The sequence below is a fragment of the Drosophila biarmipes genome, chromosome X (assembly GCF_025231255.1).
Source record: "Drosophila biarmipes strain raj3 chromosome X, RU_DBia_V1.1, whole genome shotgun sequence".
In the NCBI taxonomy this organism is placed as follows: domain Eukaryota; kingdom Metazoa; phylum Arthropoda; class Insecta; order Diptera; family Drosophilidae; genus Drosophila; species Drosophila biarmipes.
The window spans coordinates 6,190,402-6,212,370 of record NC_066611.1 but is presented as its reverse complement, the minus strand read 5'-3'; the positions used below and the strand labels follow the sequence as shown (position 1 = coordinate 6,212,370).

The window sequence follows — 21,969 nt, the reverse complement described above, 5'->3', positions numbered from 1 at the left end:
ATACCCTTCTTATAATAATTAAAATTTTTTTATAATTAAAATATCAAAGTAAGCATACTAATTATAATTTTTTAAAATCTTTTCCTATTGGTTTATAGAAAACTATATACATTTTCTTCGATGCACCGGCCTTATAGCGAATATTCAGCTGAAAAGCTAGTTTTTTGTGGTTTACTCTCCGCTTTTTTGAGGCACATTGTTGTGCTGCTCGATTTCAGCTAAAATCATTTCAGTCCAAATCATCTCGGAGATTGAGTCAGCCGCTCGCTGGCTCATTCGCATATTTATTTGTTTGGACATGGGGCTATTTATAAGCGCGTACTTGACGACTTGCTTCGCTTTGGCCAGGCCGGCTTTGAAATAGCCCACTTTCTGCGTGGGCCGCTGCATCCGAGTGCCGTGGGATGATTCCTACTGTGTACGACATCTGAATCGGAGGAACTTGATTGGGAACGGAGAAATGCCATCTCAGCAATTGGCAGGTCGCTTGCGCACTATATTTGCCCAGGAGCAGGAACGAGTTCTTCAAATAGCTCAGGTAGAGTGGCTTAAAGTGTCAGGGGTTTTATTTAAAAAAAACGCTTTATAAAATTCAGAAGAAAATACTGTAACGTTCAATATTTTATTTTAGCTTGCTACTACTAAGTAGTTTAATTAAAAATGTAAACTTGCTTGTAGAATAGTATTTAATTATATTTATTAATATATAATTCTAAGAATGACTTACTTAATATTTTCCCACAACAATTCTTATAAATTTCATTACAAACATATTTAAAATTATCTAATTAAAGTAAAATAGCATTTATTAAAAATATTACAAAATATTTGCTACGATCTAATCGCAACGGATGCTTGCTATAATTAAATGGTAAGGTAAATATTGAATATGGTCATTTCGAGTCCAGTTTTTGCTAAGATTACTTTATTCCAATTTGAATATAATACTATTATCATCTTACAAATTTAATTAACTAAAGAAATTTGCATATATTTCAATCTAAAAGCCGACGGAAATTGAGAATAAAATAGGTAATTTCCGTTGGCCCAGCAAGCAAAAAAAAATAAAATAAAAAATGTTAGGTCATAACAAAATTAACTTAAATAAATTTAAGATTTCTTTGTGCCTGAATAAATATCTTCTTGAAAAATATATGTATTTATTACTAATTTCCTTAAAAAAAATAGCTAAATATTGAGTTAATAGTTAGGAAATTTCATTAGCAAATTGCTGGCCAAATCCACGCTTCATTATCTTATAGCCAAAATGCCTTGAATGGAATCGCATTAGCCTCGCATCGAATATTATGGATTAGACTGACAATTGCTGAGTTTCTCAGGGCAGGGAGGGCCTCTTGGCCAAAACCAATTGGCCATAATTGAATGAGAATGGAAATTCACCTGTCGTCCGGTGGCCAATTTAATTATGCCGTCTTGGGCTGCAAATCTGAGGGCTAGCTCTTGTTTTTTTTTTTGGCCTAACCAAGGTCGCGACAGGTTGGCCTGATGGATCAGGTTGGAGCCGGGATCCCAGCCCAATATATAGGTCCAGCTCCCCACTTGTTGTTCATAATTTATACCGCCCGATATCAATCATATTCAATCATCGTGCCTTGTGAGTGTGTGCTTTGCAGGGTCTTCGCCACCCTGGACGGGTCAGTCCCCAGCCGATTGTCATTGACAAATGTTTTATAATCAATTTGGCATTATTAATTTGAATACACACCACCTGCGAGCAATAATTGGGCCTCTCTCCGCCCCGAAATTGGTTCTGGATACCCTTCAAAGGGAAACCGAAGCCAACTAAAATGGGTCTTTTTGCGGTGAGTCGAACAGGTTTCGCAGAAGCGCTACGGTTTGAGGTATATTAAGGGGATGGGTTGAAATTAGGGACCAAAAAGGGGGTACTTTTTATCACTGATATGGAAAAAACAGACCCATTTACAGGCAACTATCTCTGGCTTAGCAGGCAACAAACTTGAGACTTTAAAATAAATAAATTTTTTAAGACACTTTCATATTGGTTTAGGGCTTTCAGACCTTAAAAATATATATTTGATAGGTTTTTAATCGACTTTTGACATGATATATATGATATATTATAAATCTTAAGGGTCAATTTATGTATTTAGATATAAAAAAGTTAAATTTAATATTGGTTGAATGTTCTCAACACTTAAAAGTATATATTTGATGATTTTTTAATAGAGTTTTGATATGACTTTCATAAATCTAAAGTGTGAGTTTATTTAGATATAAATAAGATACATTTAATTCTGTTTGTTTGTTCTCAAAAGTTATATTTTATGATTTTTTTTTGGCTTATTATAATGACTTTCTCATAACTCTAAGGTGCGAATTTATTTAGATTTACCGAAGCATGATTTAATATTGGCTTGATGTGGTGAGCACCTAAAAGTACACATTTTATGTGTTTTTTATATATTTTTTTTTATTTTTCTTTCTCATCAATCTAAAGTGTGAAAGTATTTATATTTAAAGAAGTACTTTTTTGATCAACTGAATCTTTTGAACACCTGAATCCATAGAACGATAAAGCCACATATAGGTACCATATTTGGAAAGTAGATCCCACCATCTTTGGCATTTGAGATCGCAACAACTTGTTTATAAAGAAAAATTATATTATTAATTAATTTTATTTTTAAAGCTAAGAAAAATATTGTTAATATTTAATGTGCATTGTAGTTAAAAATACAGAAAATCTGCTCTGTGGATTAAATTGTGTATTTTAGGCCTGTCTTGGGAAATATTAAATTTCTTTAAAAATATTAAAAATATCACCTGGGCCTTCTCACAATTTAGCAGCCTTGGAGAAAGCTATTGTCCCAATAATTTCTGGAGAGGCTCCTCCGATTCCGATTCAATTGGTGTGAAATGGTGGCTCTTTTCCGAACTTTTTTGGTCTAATTTGCAGCAATTTGCATAATTTTCAACTAACAAAGTGGATGCGTAGTCGGGTGCGTGGATAATGGATTGGCTATAAAAGGGCCGGGCAGAGCCTTTCGAGTCCAGGAGTAGCACCAGGCAAAGTGGAAAACCTGGACAACTATGGACACTCCGAAGGTGGACTCGACCAAGGCCCTGGTGAACCACTGGCGCATCTTTCGGGTGTCGGGACTGCATCCGCCGGCCAAGAGCACCCTGTGGGGCCGCCACTACAGGGCGTACTCGATAGCGTGGAATGTGGTGTTCCGCTTCTGCGTGTGGCTGTCCTTCTCGGTGAACTTTCTGCAGTCCAAGTCGCTGGAGACCTTCTGCGAGAGCCTCTGCGTGGCCCTGCCCGACACGCTCTACATGCTGAAGTCCCTCAACTTTTACCTGAATCGCGGCGAGATGCTCCACAGCCACCGGATGCTCCGCCACCTGGACAGGCGCCTGGGCTGCTCCGACGACGTGCGCATCGTCGCTGAGGGTGTGGCCGGGGCGGAGGCCATATTCCGGATCCTTGGCCGCTGCGTGGTGGGCATATTGTGCCTGGGCATCGTCTACATCATCATGGCCAGCGAGCCCACGCTGATGTACCCCTCGTGGATACCCTGGAACTGGAAGGACAGCACCGCCGCCTTCCTGATGGCCGTCATCCCGCACACCTTCGGCCTGATGGTGACCGCCATGGAGGTGCTCAACCTGACCACCTACCCGTGCACGTACCTCATCCTGGTCAGCGCGCACACCAAGGCGCTCGCCTGGCGAGTGGCCAGACTGGGACACCACCCGCCACTGGCAGCGGAGGAGGTGCAGCAACTCCTGGTCGGGTACATACAGGACCACCAGGTCATCTTGAGGTGAGTGTGCGGAAAAGCGTATATTTAGATACTTTGGGGGGCAAAATTGGCGGGAGATCATACATTCTATTGAAGAGCGGAGTTCTTTTCGGAAAGCTGAATCTTAAATCTTCTTAAAATAATTTTTACGGAATTTGTGTATTATTTTAATTTACAAAAATATAAATCTTTGCTTTACAAGTCAGATATTTGTATACATATATTTATGGAATGATTTGGAAGCTTATGAAAAAAAAAATGCCTATAACTTAACCACTATATCATTAATATAGATCAGTAATGTTTGAAACATATGATGATCTTATAAAATAAATTATATTTAATATACAAATTTTAATTTGATACAAATTTGTTTCTAGCCAAGTTTTTTCTGTTTGGAATTTATAATATTTGAAAAGAATAATACTATAATAAAAATATAAGTCTCATCCTTACAAAAACGGAATAGTTAATAAAATATCACTATTAAATCATTATTTAATTAAATATAGTACAATAAATTAATTTTCAGTGAAGTATATATGCAAGAAATTGCGTAAGTTTATTTTAAAATATTTTAACCAAGGTCAAAATTGTAAGATAAAACTTGATATTAAGATGAATGCTTAAAGTGCTTAAATTAAAAATATTCTTGTATATTGTATATTTTTCTGGATAAATATCAAGTTGAAAAATGGAATCCTGACTCCTTCTAAAACAATTGCAGGCTGGTGGAGTCGCTGCAGCGATCCCTGTCGATGACCTGCTCGATGCAGTTCCTCTCCACCGCCTGCGGCCAGTGCACCATCTGCTACTTCCTGCTCTTCGGCCAGGTGGGGGTCATGCGGTTCACCAACATGCTGGCCCTGCTGCTGGCCTTCACCACGGACACCCTGCTGCTCTGCTACATGGCGGAGCAGCTCTGCCAGGAGGGCGAGTCCCTTCTGGTGGCGGTCTACAACTGCAACTGGCTGGACCAGCCCGTCCAGTTCCGGCGACTCCATCTCCTGATGCTCAAGCGGTGCCAGAAGCTGCCGATCCTGATGGCCGGCAAGATAATGCCCATCAGCATGAAGACCTTCCTGATGGTAGATATATCGAGAATATATATTCTATATTATTTTGTTTATAATTTAAAACTCCCAACCCTGGCAGATGATCAAGGGAGCCTACACAATGCTCACTCTACTCAACGAAATGCGCAAAACTACGCTCGAAAGCCACTAATTGAAAAGGATGTGCAGTTGCTGTGGGAAAACTTAATTTGGAAAAGCTGTATTCAAGACATGGATTTTTAAAAAAACTTATTTGAAACTCGAAAGGCACAGAAATATGATTAACAACCTTAATTTTCTAGAACTTAGAGAGCTTTCCCTTAAAGGTACTTAGTACTAATTATTTTTTATACTTTCTCTGACATTTATTTTATGTAGAATTTATATTTGAACAAACCCATCAAATGCTACATTTTACCAATAAAATAGTTTCCCTAACACAAATACTTTTTAATGGTAATTTTCCTATTGAATAAAAACCAATAAATAACAAATCTTTACTTAAAATAGTTGCTTCCTTTTGCCTAAAGTATCTTGGTGAATTTTACTTAATTTCCAGGAAATTAAACGCACATAGATTTGATTTTAAAGGAATTTCCCTTGGATTTGGCGGATCTATCTGTATCTTTTGGCCACCCCATACTTTCAAATAGAAATTGACAATGCCCCACCACCGACCGTTTTCCACCATATTTATTGCATTTGCAACCGCTGGATTTTCACTTCGCTGGGGCTCTTAATTATTGCTGCATAATGCAGGAGCTTATTATTAAATGAATTGAGCGGAAGTTGTAGTAACACAAATTCCTCTGACATCTGCAACAGATGACCGCGGCTGCGAGAAGAGGGTTCCTTAATAGACATTTTAATTGAAGCCACCCCGAAGTGGGCGTGCCACTCGCACCACTCAGCTTATCATATTCGCAAAAATAAAACACTTTTGCCATTTAAGCGAGCGCCAGAGCTTAACTTGTTTATTATGTTTTTCGAGCCTTCAACTGGGATGCAGTGATACCAACCCTAGGAAATATTTAATAAATTAACTAAATGTACAAAATAAGCGACAAATTTTTGTATTTGTTTATGATTATAATAAAATTGAAGTAGATTTTTTAACTTCATGGCCTTTACTCGTATTAGGGTTGTTAAAACAATCGATGGCACTAACGATAGTATCGATAGTCGAAACATTTTGCAAACACCATCGATAGCCAAAAATCGATTTTACAATCTTATTCATATTCAGTTTGGACAAATGTTAATATTTTATCAATATTTTGGTCGGATTTTTATTTTTTTATTTATAATATATATATTTTTTTATTAATTTGTTTTTTTTTTAATAAACAGGCGAAACCACTGTGCATTACGAAAGTCCCCATAAGTCAATTAATGGATATGAGATTAATGATTCAACCGATGCGCGATTCAAGCGACGCTTTCAATCTGATTCATTTTCGTAGTCATTGCACTGAATGCGTACTTAAATATTAAATGGCCAACATAATTATGTAGCCCATCAGTGCCAATATAAATGGTTCGACAATAAGCTGACATAAGACAGACCACTGATGCGTCGATGTTCAGCGGATTGCAAATGTTTTTTACCAAGGATTCTTTTATATTTTCATACCATTCTGAGGACTAAAGATAGCCCTCAAAAAATAATCTTTCCTTAAAACAGGTAAAATTGCTATATATTTGTTTATTTAATGTACAAACAAAATAAGATCATTTCTTAATTGTAAAATTAATATAAAAAAATATAAATATCTGTTTCTATATTTTAATATCATTCTGTGATGAAAAAGAGGCTTTTCAAAATTTAAATTTAAAGGGTTCTTCATTTTAATTTTGTGGATTGATTAACCTAATAATAAAATATAGATAGTTCTATATTCAAAAACTAATTTAGGGTAAACAAAATATATAATAGTCCCTACACCAACCCATTCAAAATGAAAAACCCTTTATTAAAAATATGTGAATTGAGTAAATTTTAGAACAGAAAGAATATATTTTCTTTATTGTTAAAGTAATATTAAAATACAAATAGCGAGTTCTACATTTTAATATTATTTTGAGTTGAAGAAAAGCAGTTTACCCTCACGCCCTTTCGAAATAAAAAACCCTTTATTAAAATCCTCGAATTGGGTATAATTTTTATTGAGTGTACCAACAAAAAATATGTAATTCCATAGTCATAAACGTAATATTAAAATACAAATAGCGAGTTCTAAGGCTAAGGACAGTGAAAACACACGATACACGAACATATACATATGTAGGCTTAGGCAAATGTTTATTTGGCGAGTCTATTGGAAAATTTCTTAAATATTTACACAAAACCGAACGAGCACGGGGCAAACTCATTAAAAGTTGGAAAAGCAAACTCGGAGCCACCAGATTTGCATAACAACAAAGAGCAGATGAGGAGGCCCAGAAGGGGTTAGAAATCGAGTAAAATACGTAATTAGCGTACCGAAAACAGGGGCAACAACGGCGGCCAACAAATGGTTGGGCCAAGCAAGGGTTAACGGAGTGGGTTTCGAGGGGATGTGGGTGTTAAAATCGAGCTTAAAGCTGGGATATACTAGCTCTGGGTGATGCTGTTGCTGTTGGACGCGCTGATGTTGCTGCTGTTGCAGGCTGATGTGTGCTGTTGCTGCTGCTGTTGCTGTTGTTGCTGCTGTTGCTGCTGCTGCTGCTGTTGCTGCTGCTGCTGCTGCTGCTGCTATTACTATTGCTGTTGCTGTTGTTGTTGCTGCTGCTGCTGATGCTGCTGCTATTGCTGTTGCTGCTGTTGTTGCTGCTGTCACTGTTGCTTTGAGCGCTTTAGGGATACTTCACAATATTGTTGCTGTCACCTGGCAGCTGTCCCCCACTTGTTGCGGTCGTCTGTTGCTTTGGTCCAGCTGCCCTGGCTCCTGCTGCTCCTGCCCTGTGTCCTGCTGGTCCTGTTGCTGCTGCTGCTGCTGCTGCTCCTGCGCCCGATGTTGCTGCCGTGGCACCCAATGCTGTTGCCGCTCCCGGGTGGTACAAATGCGTGCCATAATGCACGGCACCCGGATGGCTGAAGTATGGTATAATGGCCGGCTGCGAACCTGCGGTCATCAGGGGCGAGGGCGTGGGTCCGGCTAAAAGGGAACCGGAACCGGAAATGGCGACGGGTGCCTGCGACTTGTGTCCTTCTTCGCCCGCCCCATAGGACGACACATATTGCTGCGGGGCATGGGGCGCGTGGGGATGGGCATAAACCGGCTGCAACATCGAGGTCGGCTGGTAGTGGTGGTAGTGATGGATCGGAGGACCGTTCGCCGGCGACAATCTGACCACGTGAATGGGCGAAAGAGCCGGAGCCGCCGATTCGTGGGCCATGCTGTAGACGGCCTTGGGGTTATTATTGCTAAAACGTGGCAATATGGCAAATTGGTGTTGCTGCTGCTGTGGCTGCTGCTGCTGCTGCTCGGGGGGCGCCTGCACGTAAATGGGATTGTAGTGCACCAGGGGCAAGTGTTGCTGGCGCGTTGCCGTCGCTGCAGCCTGATGTGTTGCCGTTGCCGTTGCTGCTGCTGCCTCGGATGTTGCTGCCGTGCTCGTTGTTGATGTTGTCAATGGTGTCGGTGCCGTGGGCGCTGCAGGCGTGTATTTGTGTTGCTGTTGCTGCTGCTGCTGCGACTGTTTCAAGGACTGTTGCTGCTGCGGCCTCTGATATTGCTGTTGCTGCTGCTGCAGCGGATACGCTGAAAGGAGCAAGGAAAACAATTGGGTTACAGACATCTGATTCCGCGGCTCAATCCCTCGCCGCGGGCACTTTGACAGTCAGTTACATTACGGCCGCTAATTGACCCTGTCAACGATTTCAGGCCCTCAACGTGGTACAGTTGCCCCCAAACGAAACAAGTTCGGACAGGCACGGAATTGTTGTCCCGTACAGATGGAACTGTACTGGGACACATAAGTATGTGATATCAAAGTGACATTGTCGGGTAACAAAACAGATATAAAACATAAGAAAGATGGAATATATAAATTTAGGAAATAAAATATTATAAAAGGCAAACTAATTTTTATTAAAAAAATAAAAATTAAAAAAAAACAATCGAAATAAGTATTAATAAATTAAATATTTTACCTTCTTCGGTATTATACAGATTATTTTAAATACATAAAAATTAAATGTAGAAAAAATCTAAATATTATCGACACAGAAAAAAAGTATCAGAATCAACTGATATTCGTTAGTAATATTATACGCTTAATTTAAAATTCAAAAAATTTCGATATTCAAAAATACAAGTATAGTTTCTTATGTGTAGTAGTGTGTAGTGTATGTAGTATGTAGTTAGTATGAATACAAAAAGTGAATAACATTTTAATATAAAGTAAAAAAGAGTGTTTACTGAAAAATTATATAAAATTTCATAAAACAAGCAAAATTTTTTATATATTTTTTTAGTGTAGTATGTTTATTCAAAATGCAAAAAAAAGAAATACTTTATGATATGTTTAATGGTTTCAAACTGTATATTTTTATTGTATATTTTTATAATATGATATTTTATTAAAAAGGAGTATAGTTTCCTATAGACTCATTTTGTGCAGTGTACTGTACCCCGGAAGCTATAATCAAAAGTCGTTTGGCTTGCTTACCATAAAGTGGACCCGGCTGCTCCGCGTAGATGGTGGACTGCTGGGGCTGCGGCTGCTGCAGGAAGATCCGCTGCAGCTGCAGCTGGATCTGCGGCTGCTGGTGGTGCCCCTGCGGCTGGTAGAGGAGCTGGGCGGGCTGGTAGGTGGGTGGCGCTGGTGGTGCGGCCACCTTGGCGTAGACGGGCTGCTGCTGGTGGTGCTGCTGCTGCAGCTGCTGGGCGGCGGCCATGAGCAGGCTGGTGGGTATTTGCAGGTAGGGCTGGTGGATCAGCGGTGCAGTGGGTCCGGCCAGTGGTGCACTGGCGGCATCCGACTGGTAGTACGGCTTGTACTGACCCTGGTGGTCGCGGGCAAGGGGGCCTCCGAGCAACTGCACCACCGGATGCCTGCCGGTGGGCGAGGATTGCTGGGCTGGTGGGGCCGTGCTGGTGGTGCTGCTCGAGCCACTGGCTGGTGGTGGTGCTGGGGAGTAGAGGAACTGCTGCTGCTGCTGTTGTTGCTGCTGCAACTGCTGCTGCTGCTGCTGCTGCAACTGCCGCATGTACGACAGCGGTATGGCAATGATGTACTGGATGCGCTGCTGCAACTTCTGCTGCGGCGGCGGCTGCTGCAGATACTTGGAATGCTGGCCGGGATTGGGATGGGAATGGTGCTGGTGGTGGCTCAGCGGCGCGGTGGCGCCCGCCTCCGGCTCCAGCTCGCCGTAATTGAAAATCGACTGGGCCTGCGGTGGCGGCAGAGGTGCGGCAGTCGGCTTGAATGCCACTTGCCGCTGATAGGGTTCCACTTGCGGCGGCACTTGGAAGCTGAAGCGGTGCTGCGGTGGCGCCTTCGGTCCGTAGTAGGCCTGGGGGGAGGTGGGCGGATTGTAGTGAGTGGTTTGTTAATTAAAGGCACTCGCTGTGGTTTCCATATGGCACTGCCAGCTCTGCTGGGGCTGCATACCTGCGGTGCCGCCTCCGCTGCCGTGTAGCGCAGTGTGGTGGGCCCGAAGATGGGCGTCGGCGGCTCCGCCTCAAAGTGGTGGCTGCTGGGCGGATAGATCGGCCGGAACGGCGGGTCCTTGCTCGAGAGGCTCAGGTAGGGGCCACCTGCAGGTGGATAAATTTAGCGGTGAGGCACCTTAATTACGACAAATCAATTTGTGGCCCTGGCTCAAGCTGCAACTATGCTGTGGGCTTTTCGCTTATTCACTCATATCTATTTGTATTGTATGTACGAGTACATGTGGTCAAAGCTTAAGCCTCTAAAAAATTGCACATTAAAAACCCCCTCAAATAGGGTATTTTTGACAAGTATAAGCCCATTTTCCACCCCCGATGCAACCCCTTACAAAAATGCGAAAATTGGTCAAAAAATATTTTTCCGTAACCAACATGCAACATTCAACGCAAAACATCCAACTAACAACGAATAAGACATGTTGAATGTTTGATATTTAAGGGAACAATAGTTATTTCATTTTTTCGCAATTTTTACTTGGCCACGTCATTGGTAACGTTAATTATAAATGAATTTCTTTTGTGGGCGCTTATAATTCCCAATTAGTTCTAGGTCGAAATGCATGACCTATGGGCTATGGTCACTCGAAAAATGAGTTGATCGGAAGTTCCGGCGAGTGATTGTGTGTGTGTGTGTGTGTTGGTGCTCTTGGACAGATCACTGGAAGGAGTTGGAACTGGAGTCCAGGATGCAGTGCATCGAAGACCTTTCCAGGTGTGTACCTTATTTAGGTGTTTATTAAATATTTACAGTCACCTCTTATAGTGTACTTAAGAAACATTAAATGTACAAAACTTCATAAATCTTTAATCAACATTCAACAAACAATATCCCACATATTACATCCAACTAACAACTTAAGACATGTTCAATGTTTTACGTTGTATAAATACCTTTAACATGTATTTCTTATGTAATATTTATTAATTTTATTATTATTATTTGTACACTGTAGGCTTACTTATAAAAACTAAGCTACAGTAGTGATGACAGCCATAGCTGCTGTACTTTTTCTACATTTGCATTTTTAAAAAATATGATGCACCCCTTAATAATTTTTTCTAAAAGTGATTAGGATTGATAGCAGACGTCGCCAGCAGCTCGGGACAGTCGGTCTTTTCACTGTACGACTTGATTTCGCCAAGCTACGAACGAAATACCCCAAAAAATTAGTATTTCAAAAATTTATATTCAACATGTAACATTCAACAAAAAACATCCAACTTACAACTTAAGACATGTTAAATGTTTGATGATGAAAAAAACCTTAAATTATGCAAATATTTGGTAATATTTACATGCAAAATTCAATAATTTATTTTCAACATGTAACATCCAACATAAAACATTCAACTAACAACTTCAACATGTTGAATGTTGTCTGTTGTAAAAATAACATTAAATTATTCAATTATTAAGTAATATTTAAATTTTACAACGGCCACGTCATCGAAAATGTTGATTACAAATTAATTTTTTCTGCGGGAGCTTATAATTCCCAATTGGTTCTAGCTCAAAAAAGCATGACCTATGGGCTATGGTCACTCAAAAAATGAGTTGACCGGAAGTTCCGCCGAGTGTTTGTGTGTGTGTGTTAGTGCTCTTAGACAGATCACTGGATATATATGGAGGTGGACCTGGACTCCAGGATGCAGTGCATCACCAGGTATGAACCTTATTTACTTTCAGTTCATAAATCTATAATCAACATGTAACGTTCAACATGAAACATCCAACATGAAACATCCAACTAACAACTTAAGACATGTTGAATGTTGTATGTTGTATGTTGTATAAATAACCTTTAACATGTAATTATTGTGTAATACTAATGCATTTTACAATTGGCCACGTCATTGAAAACTTTAATAACAAAGTGATCTCTTCTTCTACTTCTAGCTAAAAATGGATGCTATGGTCAATCGAAGAACGAGTTGACCGGAAGTTCCATTGAATGATTGTGTGTTGGCGATTGTGGACAGATCACTGGACATATATGGATAGATATGGAGATTTTGCATTGATTACTGGATTTATATAAATGGAGATTTCGTCATTCAAGACTCCAGAGCACCGAAAACTTCTTCAGGTATGTACCTTAGTGAATTAAGTATTTTTAGTTAGTTTAGTAAGCTAAGCCAAGTGTTTTGAATCAGAAAAGCCTTAAATCAAAGCAATTTTAGTTGAAAATTTGTATATATACTGGCTCACTTTTTTTTTGGTTTCTTTAGTGAGATAAACATTTCCTTGGAGTGCTCCTAAAATATTAGGATTACTACATTTCACAGAAGACTCTAGTGTCTCTACTGAAACGCTGCCAAGTTGCTGCCATGAAAATTGGCTTATTTCTTTGTTTGATATCTTTATTTGCTTATATTTCTGTAAACTAATGCAAGCAAATCAGCGTTCAGAAATTATATAGATTTTCATCAGGAGATTCTTGGCCTTCTCTGTCAATTATTTATTTATACTATCATTTTATAAAGATTTTCTGTATTTAAATCGTTTGGTAAAATAAACAAACGGCTTATATTTGAATCATCTATCATTCTATTTTAAGTAGTATATAAGTTATATATAATACATTAAGCTTAGGAAGTGTATTAGTAGTATATTTTAATATTTAGTATTCGGTGGAGTATATTTTCTATTTGTTTTAAAAACTGGAGATCTGGAAAAGTAGGAACCAGGGCTTTTTGAGATAACTTTAGACTGTACGCCTTCATTTGGCCAAGCTACGAACGAAAAACCCCTAAAAAATGTGGATTTTTGCCAAATTCTGAATTTAAAAAAATATATGATGCACCCCCTTACAAAAAACCGAATAATTTCTCAAAAAATAGATTTTCTTAAAAATGATTAGGATCGATAGCAGACTTAGCCAGCAGCTCGAGACAGTAGGTGTTTTAGCTGTACGACTTGATTTGGCCAAGCTACGAACAAAACACCACCAGAAATGTATAAATTTTGTCGAAAATTTGAATTATAAAAAATTCACTTTAAAAAGAATGAAAAATTTTCTCAAAAAATAAATTTTTCTAAAAATTATTAATATTATTAGCAGACGTCGCCAGCTGCCCGAAAAAGTCGGTCTTTTAGGTGTATGTCTTTATTTAGCAGAGTTCCGATTGAAAAACGGGAAATAAAAATCATACTTTTGACCAAAATCTGAAAATCGTATTTTGACTAAAAATTTTCGGCCTAAAAAGTATTCTTCGCTGCTATAAAAAAAGTAAACGTCAGATCGTGGAAAGTCATCCCTCGTTGAGCTAACCTAAACCTAAAAATGTTTAATTTTTCACATTTTTTTTAAAAAAAAACGTTGGTTTTTCCCCTTACAAAAAAAAGCGTAAATGGATATAAAAATAAATTTCCCATAGAGTTATTCGGATCGTTAGCATAGGAAACCAGCTGCTCAAAACAGTCGGTATTTTAGCTGTATGTTTTGATTTGGCTGAGCTATGATTGAAAGAGCGGGTGAAAAATCGCATTTTTGATTAAAATCGGAATGTTGTATTTTGACAGAATTTTTTTGGATACAATTTTATTGTATTAAAATAATGGAATACAGACTTTATTGTGAACAATTCTGACGTGAGCCTGGCTACAATTGTTGTATATCAGGCTTTACTTTAAAAAGGGAAAAGAAAATTGTATAAAATTGAGGCCCTCCCGCTGTAATATAATAATCTACATGCTCTGCCCTCACCTGTCTGATCCGATGAGTCGCGCTTCTCCGTCTTGCTCTTGGAGTCCTCCTCGATGCTGGGGGTCAGCTTGGCGGTGGCGCTGGCCTCGACCTTGTCCGCGGCCTTGGTGGCCGCCGCCTCGACCTCCTCGCCGCTGCAGTGGGTCGCCAGGAGGCAACAGCAGGCGATGGCGGCCAGTACCTGGTGATTAAAAAATATGAGGGCAAATCGAAATGAAATCAACTTAAATCGAAATCGAAAACGAAATCGAAATCAACTCAATAAGTTGGCCATTCTCGTTGGCCATTTAGTTAATTTAGTGCATCGAATGACGGAAAAACGCGCTTGATTGGAAATATTTGCTCTGCAATTCATAATAATAATTTAATTAAATTGATTTATATGCAATTATGAAAATTTTATTCACCGAAGTGCAATTGTTTTCCGCTCTTGTCGCACATTATTGTTTTTATTATTCCACTGAACACGCGATTAATAACTAATACTCGTAATTAAGCCGAGCGCAGTATGTGTACAATGAACCTGGCATAAAGGTAATTATTAATAAGCTCTGCACAGCATAGCAGGGAATGCCATTCCATTGGATGAGGGATTGTGGATTGTGGATTGTTCGAGCCCATGGTAATCCGTTCACGGTTATTACTCATACGAGGGCGATGCATCTGATCTGATCTTTTGAGATGAGAAATGGTTCGCTTTGGGCAGCTTTATGGCGGTAGTTAGTGGCACAATTGGCTTGAATGCCTGGCCTCATCTTTGATGGCACATTTATGGGAGGTCAGCACTTTAAATAACGATAGATCTTAAATTATTATAACAGTTCTATCTTATTGGCCAACAAAAGATTGTTTATTAAAAAATTTACAGATTAACGATACATTCATTGAATATTCATTGCAATTTTCTTGCCTTCGATTTTTATTTTACCTATTAAGATATAAAACTTTGTTATATTGTTTATGAAAATTATATTTTTAATTAAGCTCAATTGTGACTTTAAAAATAATCTCAAGAAAGCCTTAGACCAACAAAGCCAATTTAATATAATAAATGTTTCATCTACCAATTAAAACAATTTATTTTGTTTGAGAGCCTTATCCCAACCTACTATATTACCTAAAATGTTGTTATTTATTTTTAAAATACACAAAAAATTTTATATTGTTTATTAAAATATAAGCTATTAAATTAACTGAATTGTGACTTTAGAAATAAACTAAAGAACCAACAAGCCAATTTAATATACGAGTACATACATAATATATCTTTTATCTACGAAAAAAAAAAATGGTTATAATGTTTCACCACAGCCAATATTATTAACTTATTATTCCCTTGAAAGGCATAATTTTATATTAGTTTTAATTTAATTTTTAGCTAGTTGCTTTGTTAGTTAAGCTCAATTGTTACATGATCAATAAACTAAAGAAAGGCTGAGAACCAACAAAGCGCATTTAACATAATGCGTGTTTTATCTACCAATTAAATAAAAATGGAATTATCTCATGTGACTGTTGTAATTGTCCTGCAAAATGGTCTATTATCGTTTATTGTCCTTCGCGTGTAAACAAGCGTTTGTGCCATTTAATGAATAATAAACGCGTGCTATCGATTCGCATTTTTACATTTTTAAAAATTTATCTCCCTTCGATTATCTGACTGGCCGCGATGGCATGCAATCAAGTGGAAATAATCAAAATAGGCGCTGATTTATATCATTATCAATATTTGATTGCCAACTTTCAGTGAGTTCGATTTCAATTATATGGGCTTAATCCTATTTTGCATTATTTACCCGTATGAGCGGCATTATTCCAGTTGGGACTTTATTTATTCAAACCAATATATACATGTACCATATATATGTGGGGTAAATATATTTAATTTATGTTGTGTGTTCACTCTTTTCGTTTTAATTTGGTTTCCTTCTGTCACTCAATTAAAATTCGATTCGTGTGGCGAGCCAACCAAAGCGGCAAACCAAAACAAAAAGGAGAAAAAAAACGCTAAAACAAACAAATTTATAAACACTTTTTACGGCTATTTGTTCAATGCAGACGGATGTTGTTCTTTTTTGCTTTTACTTCTGTGGCGGTAAGTAAACGCGCCGGTGTCGCTCGCGATTTTGCTAGAGGCGGCTTAAATCGCTAGCTCGCGTGTTGGCCAACAAAGTGAGAGTGAAATTGGTTCGCCAGCTTTGCGCCGTTTTATAGTCGCCGCTTGGAATTACCGCTTTTGAGCTTGCAGCTGCAAACTGGCCTCTTGCAACTTGCAACTTGCAGCAGGCAACTCGCAGCCAGCAACTTGCCACCGTTGGGGGCAAGCACCTTGTGGTGTCGCCGCGATCCGATACGGCTCAGCCCCACCATTTGTGGAGCACAATCACGGCCATTAACCGATTGCGACTCCGATTGCGATTCCTATTCCGATGGTCATTGTCAGCCGCAGATTCGCCGCTCCAATTTGGCTTGCGTCATCGACACTCATCCCAGTCCAGCCCACCTGCCATTGATGTCGGAAGTAAGAGGATCCAGAGACTCTCTCTATAACTCTGCCAAGAGACCTCTTTCTAAAATACTGACGTTTCAATTCTTCGCAAATTTTCTTTAAATCAACAAGGTGAACAAACTTTCGTGCCCCCGGGGGCGCCAATTAAATTTTTTCCTAATTTTTTCTCACCTCAAATGGGTTTTCTTTCTTTAGATAGGTTACTTTTAATAGTAGTCTTATAATAGTAATAATTATGATCACGTGAGGGTTAAGTTAAGGGCTCCTCTAAATAATCAGTCGAATGGATTTCCATACCCCCGGTGGCGTCATATAATTTTTTTAGACTTCTCTAACCACCAAAAATCGTTTTTCGCTTATTTCTGCTCTTGGAGCATTTTAAATATTATTTTTAAGCTAGTTATTAAAATTGTCACATGGGTAATTTATATTCACTTATAAAATAAACCCAGTAAGTCAAATAAAATCCAAGCCAGTATCAGATTATTTTTATATTATTTAAGTTACAAATTAAACCTAACAAACCCAAAACAATCTCTTTTCTGCCAAAGGAACTTCAAATACCAGTCGTTAAATGTCAACCCCTTCAACGTGTTTTTCTCGATGCCCTCTTCCGGCGCGAATCGATAACGCTTAGGTCGAGAACTTTTAGTTCTATTAAAATAGTACTAATTCCTCACATTACATTAAGTGCCACTTCTCGCTGCCTCCCCTTTTTGTTGCCCCCAACTGGGATAAGCCTGCACTCATTAGGAGTTTGTATTTGCATTACAGGTCCTGCACCGACCAGGTCCTAGGACCTGCCATTTGGCAAGTCCAATGGTTAGGGAGGGCGGTGTACATAGATACCTGGCTTGGCCTGGTTTGGTCTTGGCCATTTCCGTTGTTGAACGAACCGTTTACAACGGACGATGATTTTACGAGCGCTCCTAATAAAATCAAGTGGCTTTCCATAAAACTTAACTGTTACTTTAGCAATAGCCCACAACAGCACTAGCACTCATTCCGCCCCCTAACAACCGGCGGACCGACAGACCGACAGATCGACCCACTTGCCCCCATATCATCTACCTTTTGCTGTCTCTGTCCAAAAAATGCCCATGCCATGTCAAATAAAAGTCCCCCAATTTGCACTCGGATATAAAATGTGTGTGTGTGTGTATGGGAGAGGGCGGCAAGTTAAAAGTTCTGTTTAGTCCCAGAGTTTTTGGGGACTGCAGAAGTTAAGAGTGCCCCCACGTCTCCGGAATTTCAGCCTGGTAACATCCATTTAATTGTTCTTTCGTTCGGACAGGAAAGTGTTATAATTAGTAGTGCCAACGATGATGATATGGGGCGGGGGCGGGGGCGGTGTCGAAAGGTAGATGGGGAAGTTTAGGTGGGTGGCGAAAAAGCGGTTTCTCATGCATGGTTAGCTTTTGTTTAGCAAGTTGGCTGGTTCGAAAGGTTGGCTTGGCCCGGATGAAAAGCATCCTATGATGTGCTCCAGTGCGAATATTGTGCTAAAATCAAACGGAGCAAACTTTTTCACTTTCAGCATATTGAGTTTCTCTCCACTTTCCTCTTTATGCACATCTATTGACCACAAATGGCCTTTGGTGTAATATGAAATATTAAAGGGGGCCGACAGAGCTTTAAAGACACTATTTCGGGGGGTCTTTTGGGTAACAATTTAAAGGCAAACGTATCTTAAATGGCTGTGGTTCAATTAAAGCATTATGTTGAAGGATAAAAGAAAGGCAAAATGGTTTATTATTATAACAAAACATTACCATATAGATAAACGACTGTAAACGCATTAGCGACTGATTAAAATCTGCACTGCCAACGAAATTCGCGTAATTACAAATTAAAGCATGACATAATTATGAATAAGCAGTGTAATCGAATCGCGCTGAAATTTAACCTAATCGAATTGCAGCGCAACAAAACCGAACCAATTTTGTGCCACGAATAATTGCATCAGCCTTATAATAAAATGTATTTTAATTTGCCACCCGCTCCATTTGCAAGTTCAGAATTCGCGCATCAGAATGGCATCGAATGCGGGCCAAATTATAGATGAGTGCAGGCCCCGAACCCGATAATCCAGGGCGGTATCAAATCGCGAGCGATTATGCTGGCAGTTTGTCATTTGCGAGGCCCCATAATTCATGGGCTCACATAGAGCATTCCAGAAACTAATTAGGGAGGCTGTGGGGCGGGCTGGTCGCTGAAAACTGCAAACTCAAAGCTGCGAACTGGAAACTGGACACTGGAGGCGGTACACACACAGCGGGCCAGGAAACGGCGATGCGTTGGCAATCGGACTTATGCAATCCCACAGTCCGCAGTCGAAACTAAATCAGTGCGGCCAGGCCAGCGCGAAACTGGTTATCAAAAGCCCCCAAAAGGAAGCGTGCAGAGCCATCGGCCAGCGCCAATTATTTTCACGGAAATGCACCTCGAGCTGTCGCATTTTGGGTGAAATGCAGCCGCAAATTGAGATCCGCAGCCAGGTGGGGGATCCCGGTCCCCAATAGCCCATACGCAATCCGCAATCCCCCGAGCAACACCCCACCTAACTGGTTTCCACGGACTTTGGCTCGACAAGTGCACTACTAGCCTTCTTTCGGGCTTCCGTCGATCTGCTGGCTATTATCGACTTGACATGGTCGTTAAAAAATATTTGTTCCTATTATTCGAGTCCAGAAAGGCTTTTTACGTCATTAATCAGATTTCTGGGTTATTTCTAGTTTTCGAAGAAATTGAAACATTTTGAAACACATTTGATCAACCTTATTATATTAGGCTTTTTAAATAACAAAACAAATAGTTGAATAAAAGATATTAAAAAATGGTCTATTACAATAAAACATGGATACATTAACCACTTTTAATAGAAAATTTTACTTTTTTTGTTCCACTACGCTTAATATAAAGGATTGAGGTTAAGAAAGTACAGTTACGATAACTAGTAACATCGATAAACATCGACGTTTTTCCACCTCTAAGGTGAGGTTATAAAGCTAGCTATGAGGCCTTCAACCATAAAAGCAGGAGAATTAATGGAAATATATTAGTTTAAATATTAAAAATAAATAAAAATATATAATAACAGCTTTACGTTTATCCCGTAATAAAAAACAACTAAACAAAATACATTTTAAATATGATTGATTATTTTACAATTCAAAGATGTGATTTAAATGCTATAATAAATTAAATACAATAAAAGTACATTTTAAATACGTTTGATTATTTTATAATTTTAAGAGATTATTTAAATACAATAAAAAATAAAATACAATAAAAATAATAATAAATTTAAAATTGGTTTTGTTATTTTAGAAATAAAATAAAATACAAATAATAAATAAATAATAATAAATAAATAAAATACAAATAAGACAAATAAGGTGTTAGGTATGTTTGATTGTTACACTTTTAAATTATTATTTAAAGTATTATAATATTTGACACCTTAAGAGATAGGGTAGTGTGAAGCCTTTTTCCTGCACAGCCTTTCCCTCGTGAATAAACAGAGAAATGCATTAAACAAACTGTATTGAAGCCGCCAAAGGCAGTCGTGGGTTGTGTGTTCGCCAGGGGCTTCCTATAGCCGTATATCGTATAAGGCGGGCAGAATCAGCAGTCGGCTCTAAGCGGACCCCGAAATTCGCTCAAGGTAAGCGGTCCCCCTGGCCAGACTCCCGCCTTCCCCGCGACCCAAAGTGGTTGTCAACGCAACGGAGCCGGGGCCAAAAACTAAACCCAGCCACATTGGCCATCCAAACCAGATTGCGTGCCACCGCCTCCCCGGCTCTGCGGCTCTCTGGCTCCTCAGCCATCCAGCTAGCCACCCAACTCCCCACCTCGGGCCACCTAACTTGGCCAGCAGCTCCAACTCCCCGAACAGTTAAAAGCTAAATTATTCATTACAATTCCCGCGCTGACGGGGGAAAAAAACGCGAACACACTTGCAGATACGGGGAGGCGAAAAAGTTTTCCATGGAAATGCTTCAAATGCTCATTTGAATCTGCCACGTAATTTAGCTTGCGGTCTGTGCCAGTGCTCAACTGGCTGGTGCTGGGGGAAAAACAGCGCGTTTTCGGCGCTGTTTTAAACGCGGCAGCCCGCTTTAAGTGAGTTTGCGCCCCATCGAAACGATGCCAATTTCTGATGTCAAACGCTGGCTGCGACAGCGGCCCACCGATTTAAGCCATCTGCTCTCGCCTTCCGCCTACGGTTGGGATTCTTTAAGACGAACGCCGGTCGAAACTACTATCTGGAAACCAGAGAAAACCCTTTAACATACACCTTTTTAGTTCTTACCTTGCTGGATTTTAATTCTTTACGTATTGTGTTAAATTTAAAATACATTGGTTTAAAAAAGTAGTACAAAAAACAAAGAAGAAAATTGAAAGCTCCGTTTTGCAGGCTTAACCTTGGTAACTAAAATATTAAACATATTACCTAATGTTTTTAAATTAAAATATAAAACATGTCATTAGATTTATCATTAAATTATGAACACTAAGATATAACAAACAGCTGAAAATGTTTTTGTTATATGACAAAACTTTATGATTCTAAATAAAAATCTCCAATTGCCAATTTTTAAAAAATGTTGTTTTTAAATTTAAAAAAAAAATATAAAAATAAAATAAATATAAAAAAAAATAAATTGGTTGACAAGATTTGTAAGATATATAAATGAATAATAAAATAATATACTTGTGTAGGAGGTATATCAAGATGGCAAAGTCAGGCATTAAATTAAGTTAATATATTGCAGCTTGCAAAATTATGTTTTTAAATTAAAATATACAGTTTTTTTTAAACTAAATTACCCAATTTATGAATTAATTTTAAAAAACAAAACACATATATATAACATATATTTTTATAGTATTATTTAGGAGAATGTGTGATGTCTATCTAAGTTATAAACGTCAGACTTTAATTTACGCCTATATTTTAAAGCTATAAAATATATATGTTCAAAGAAAATTTGTTATTTGATTTACAAATTTAATGCTGCTTAAATTTATTATAAAATATTATAAAATAACAAACAAAAATTGTAGTAGAATGAAGAAGGTTCAGAAATATATCACTCCTTGGAGAGTTTCAAGAATTTATTAAAAAACGGATATACTAGTTTTTAGATTTCTAAGATTTCAGTTTAGTAAAGTTTCTTCAATTAAATAAAAAATACATATTTTGTATATATATTATATTATTTTCAATTTACTAAGCAGTATTTTAAG

The 21,969-nt window shown here is 38.6% G+C and overlaps 2 protein-coding genes across 2 annotated transcripts; one reads left to right on the top strand and one right to left on the bottom strand.

Moving 5' to 3' along the window:
• The first annotated feature begins 3,072 nt into the window (after positions 1-3,072).
• On the top strand, positions 3,073-5,064 carry LOC108024286 (putative odorant receptor 19b). The gene is made up of 3 exons (XM_017094185.3): positions 3,073-3,809; positions 4,516-4,876; positions 4,944-5,064. The coding sequence occupies exons 1-3, from the start codon at positions 3,073-3,075 to the stop codon at positions 5,013-5,015; spliced, it is 1,170 nt and encodes a 389-aa protein (XP_016949674.1). The 3' UTR covers positions 5,016-5,064.
• Positions 5,065-7,678: 2,614 nt separating this feature from the next.
• LOC108024285 (uncharacterized) lies at positions 7,679-16,577 on the bottom strand. Its single transcript, XM_044093565.1, has 6 exons — positions 16,439-16,577; positions 16,004-16,032; positions 14,208-14,388; positions 10,446-10,587; positions 9,497-10,362; positions 7,679-8,586 (listed from the first exon to the last, which is right to left on the bottom strand). The coding sequence occupies exons 1-6, from the start codon at positions 16,575-16,577 to the stop codon at positions 7,679-7,681; spliced, it is 2,265 nt and encodes a 754-aa protein (XP_043949500.1).
• Positions 16,578-21,969: the final 5,392 nt, after the last annotated feature.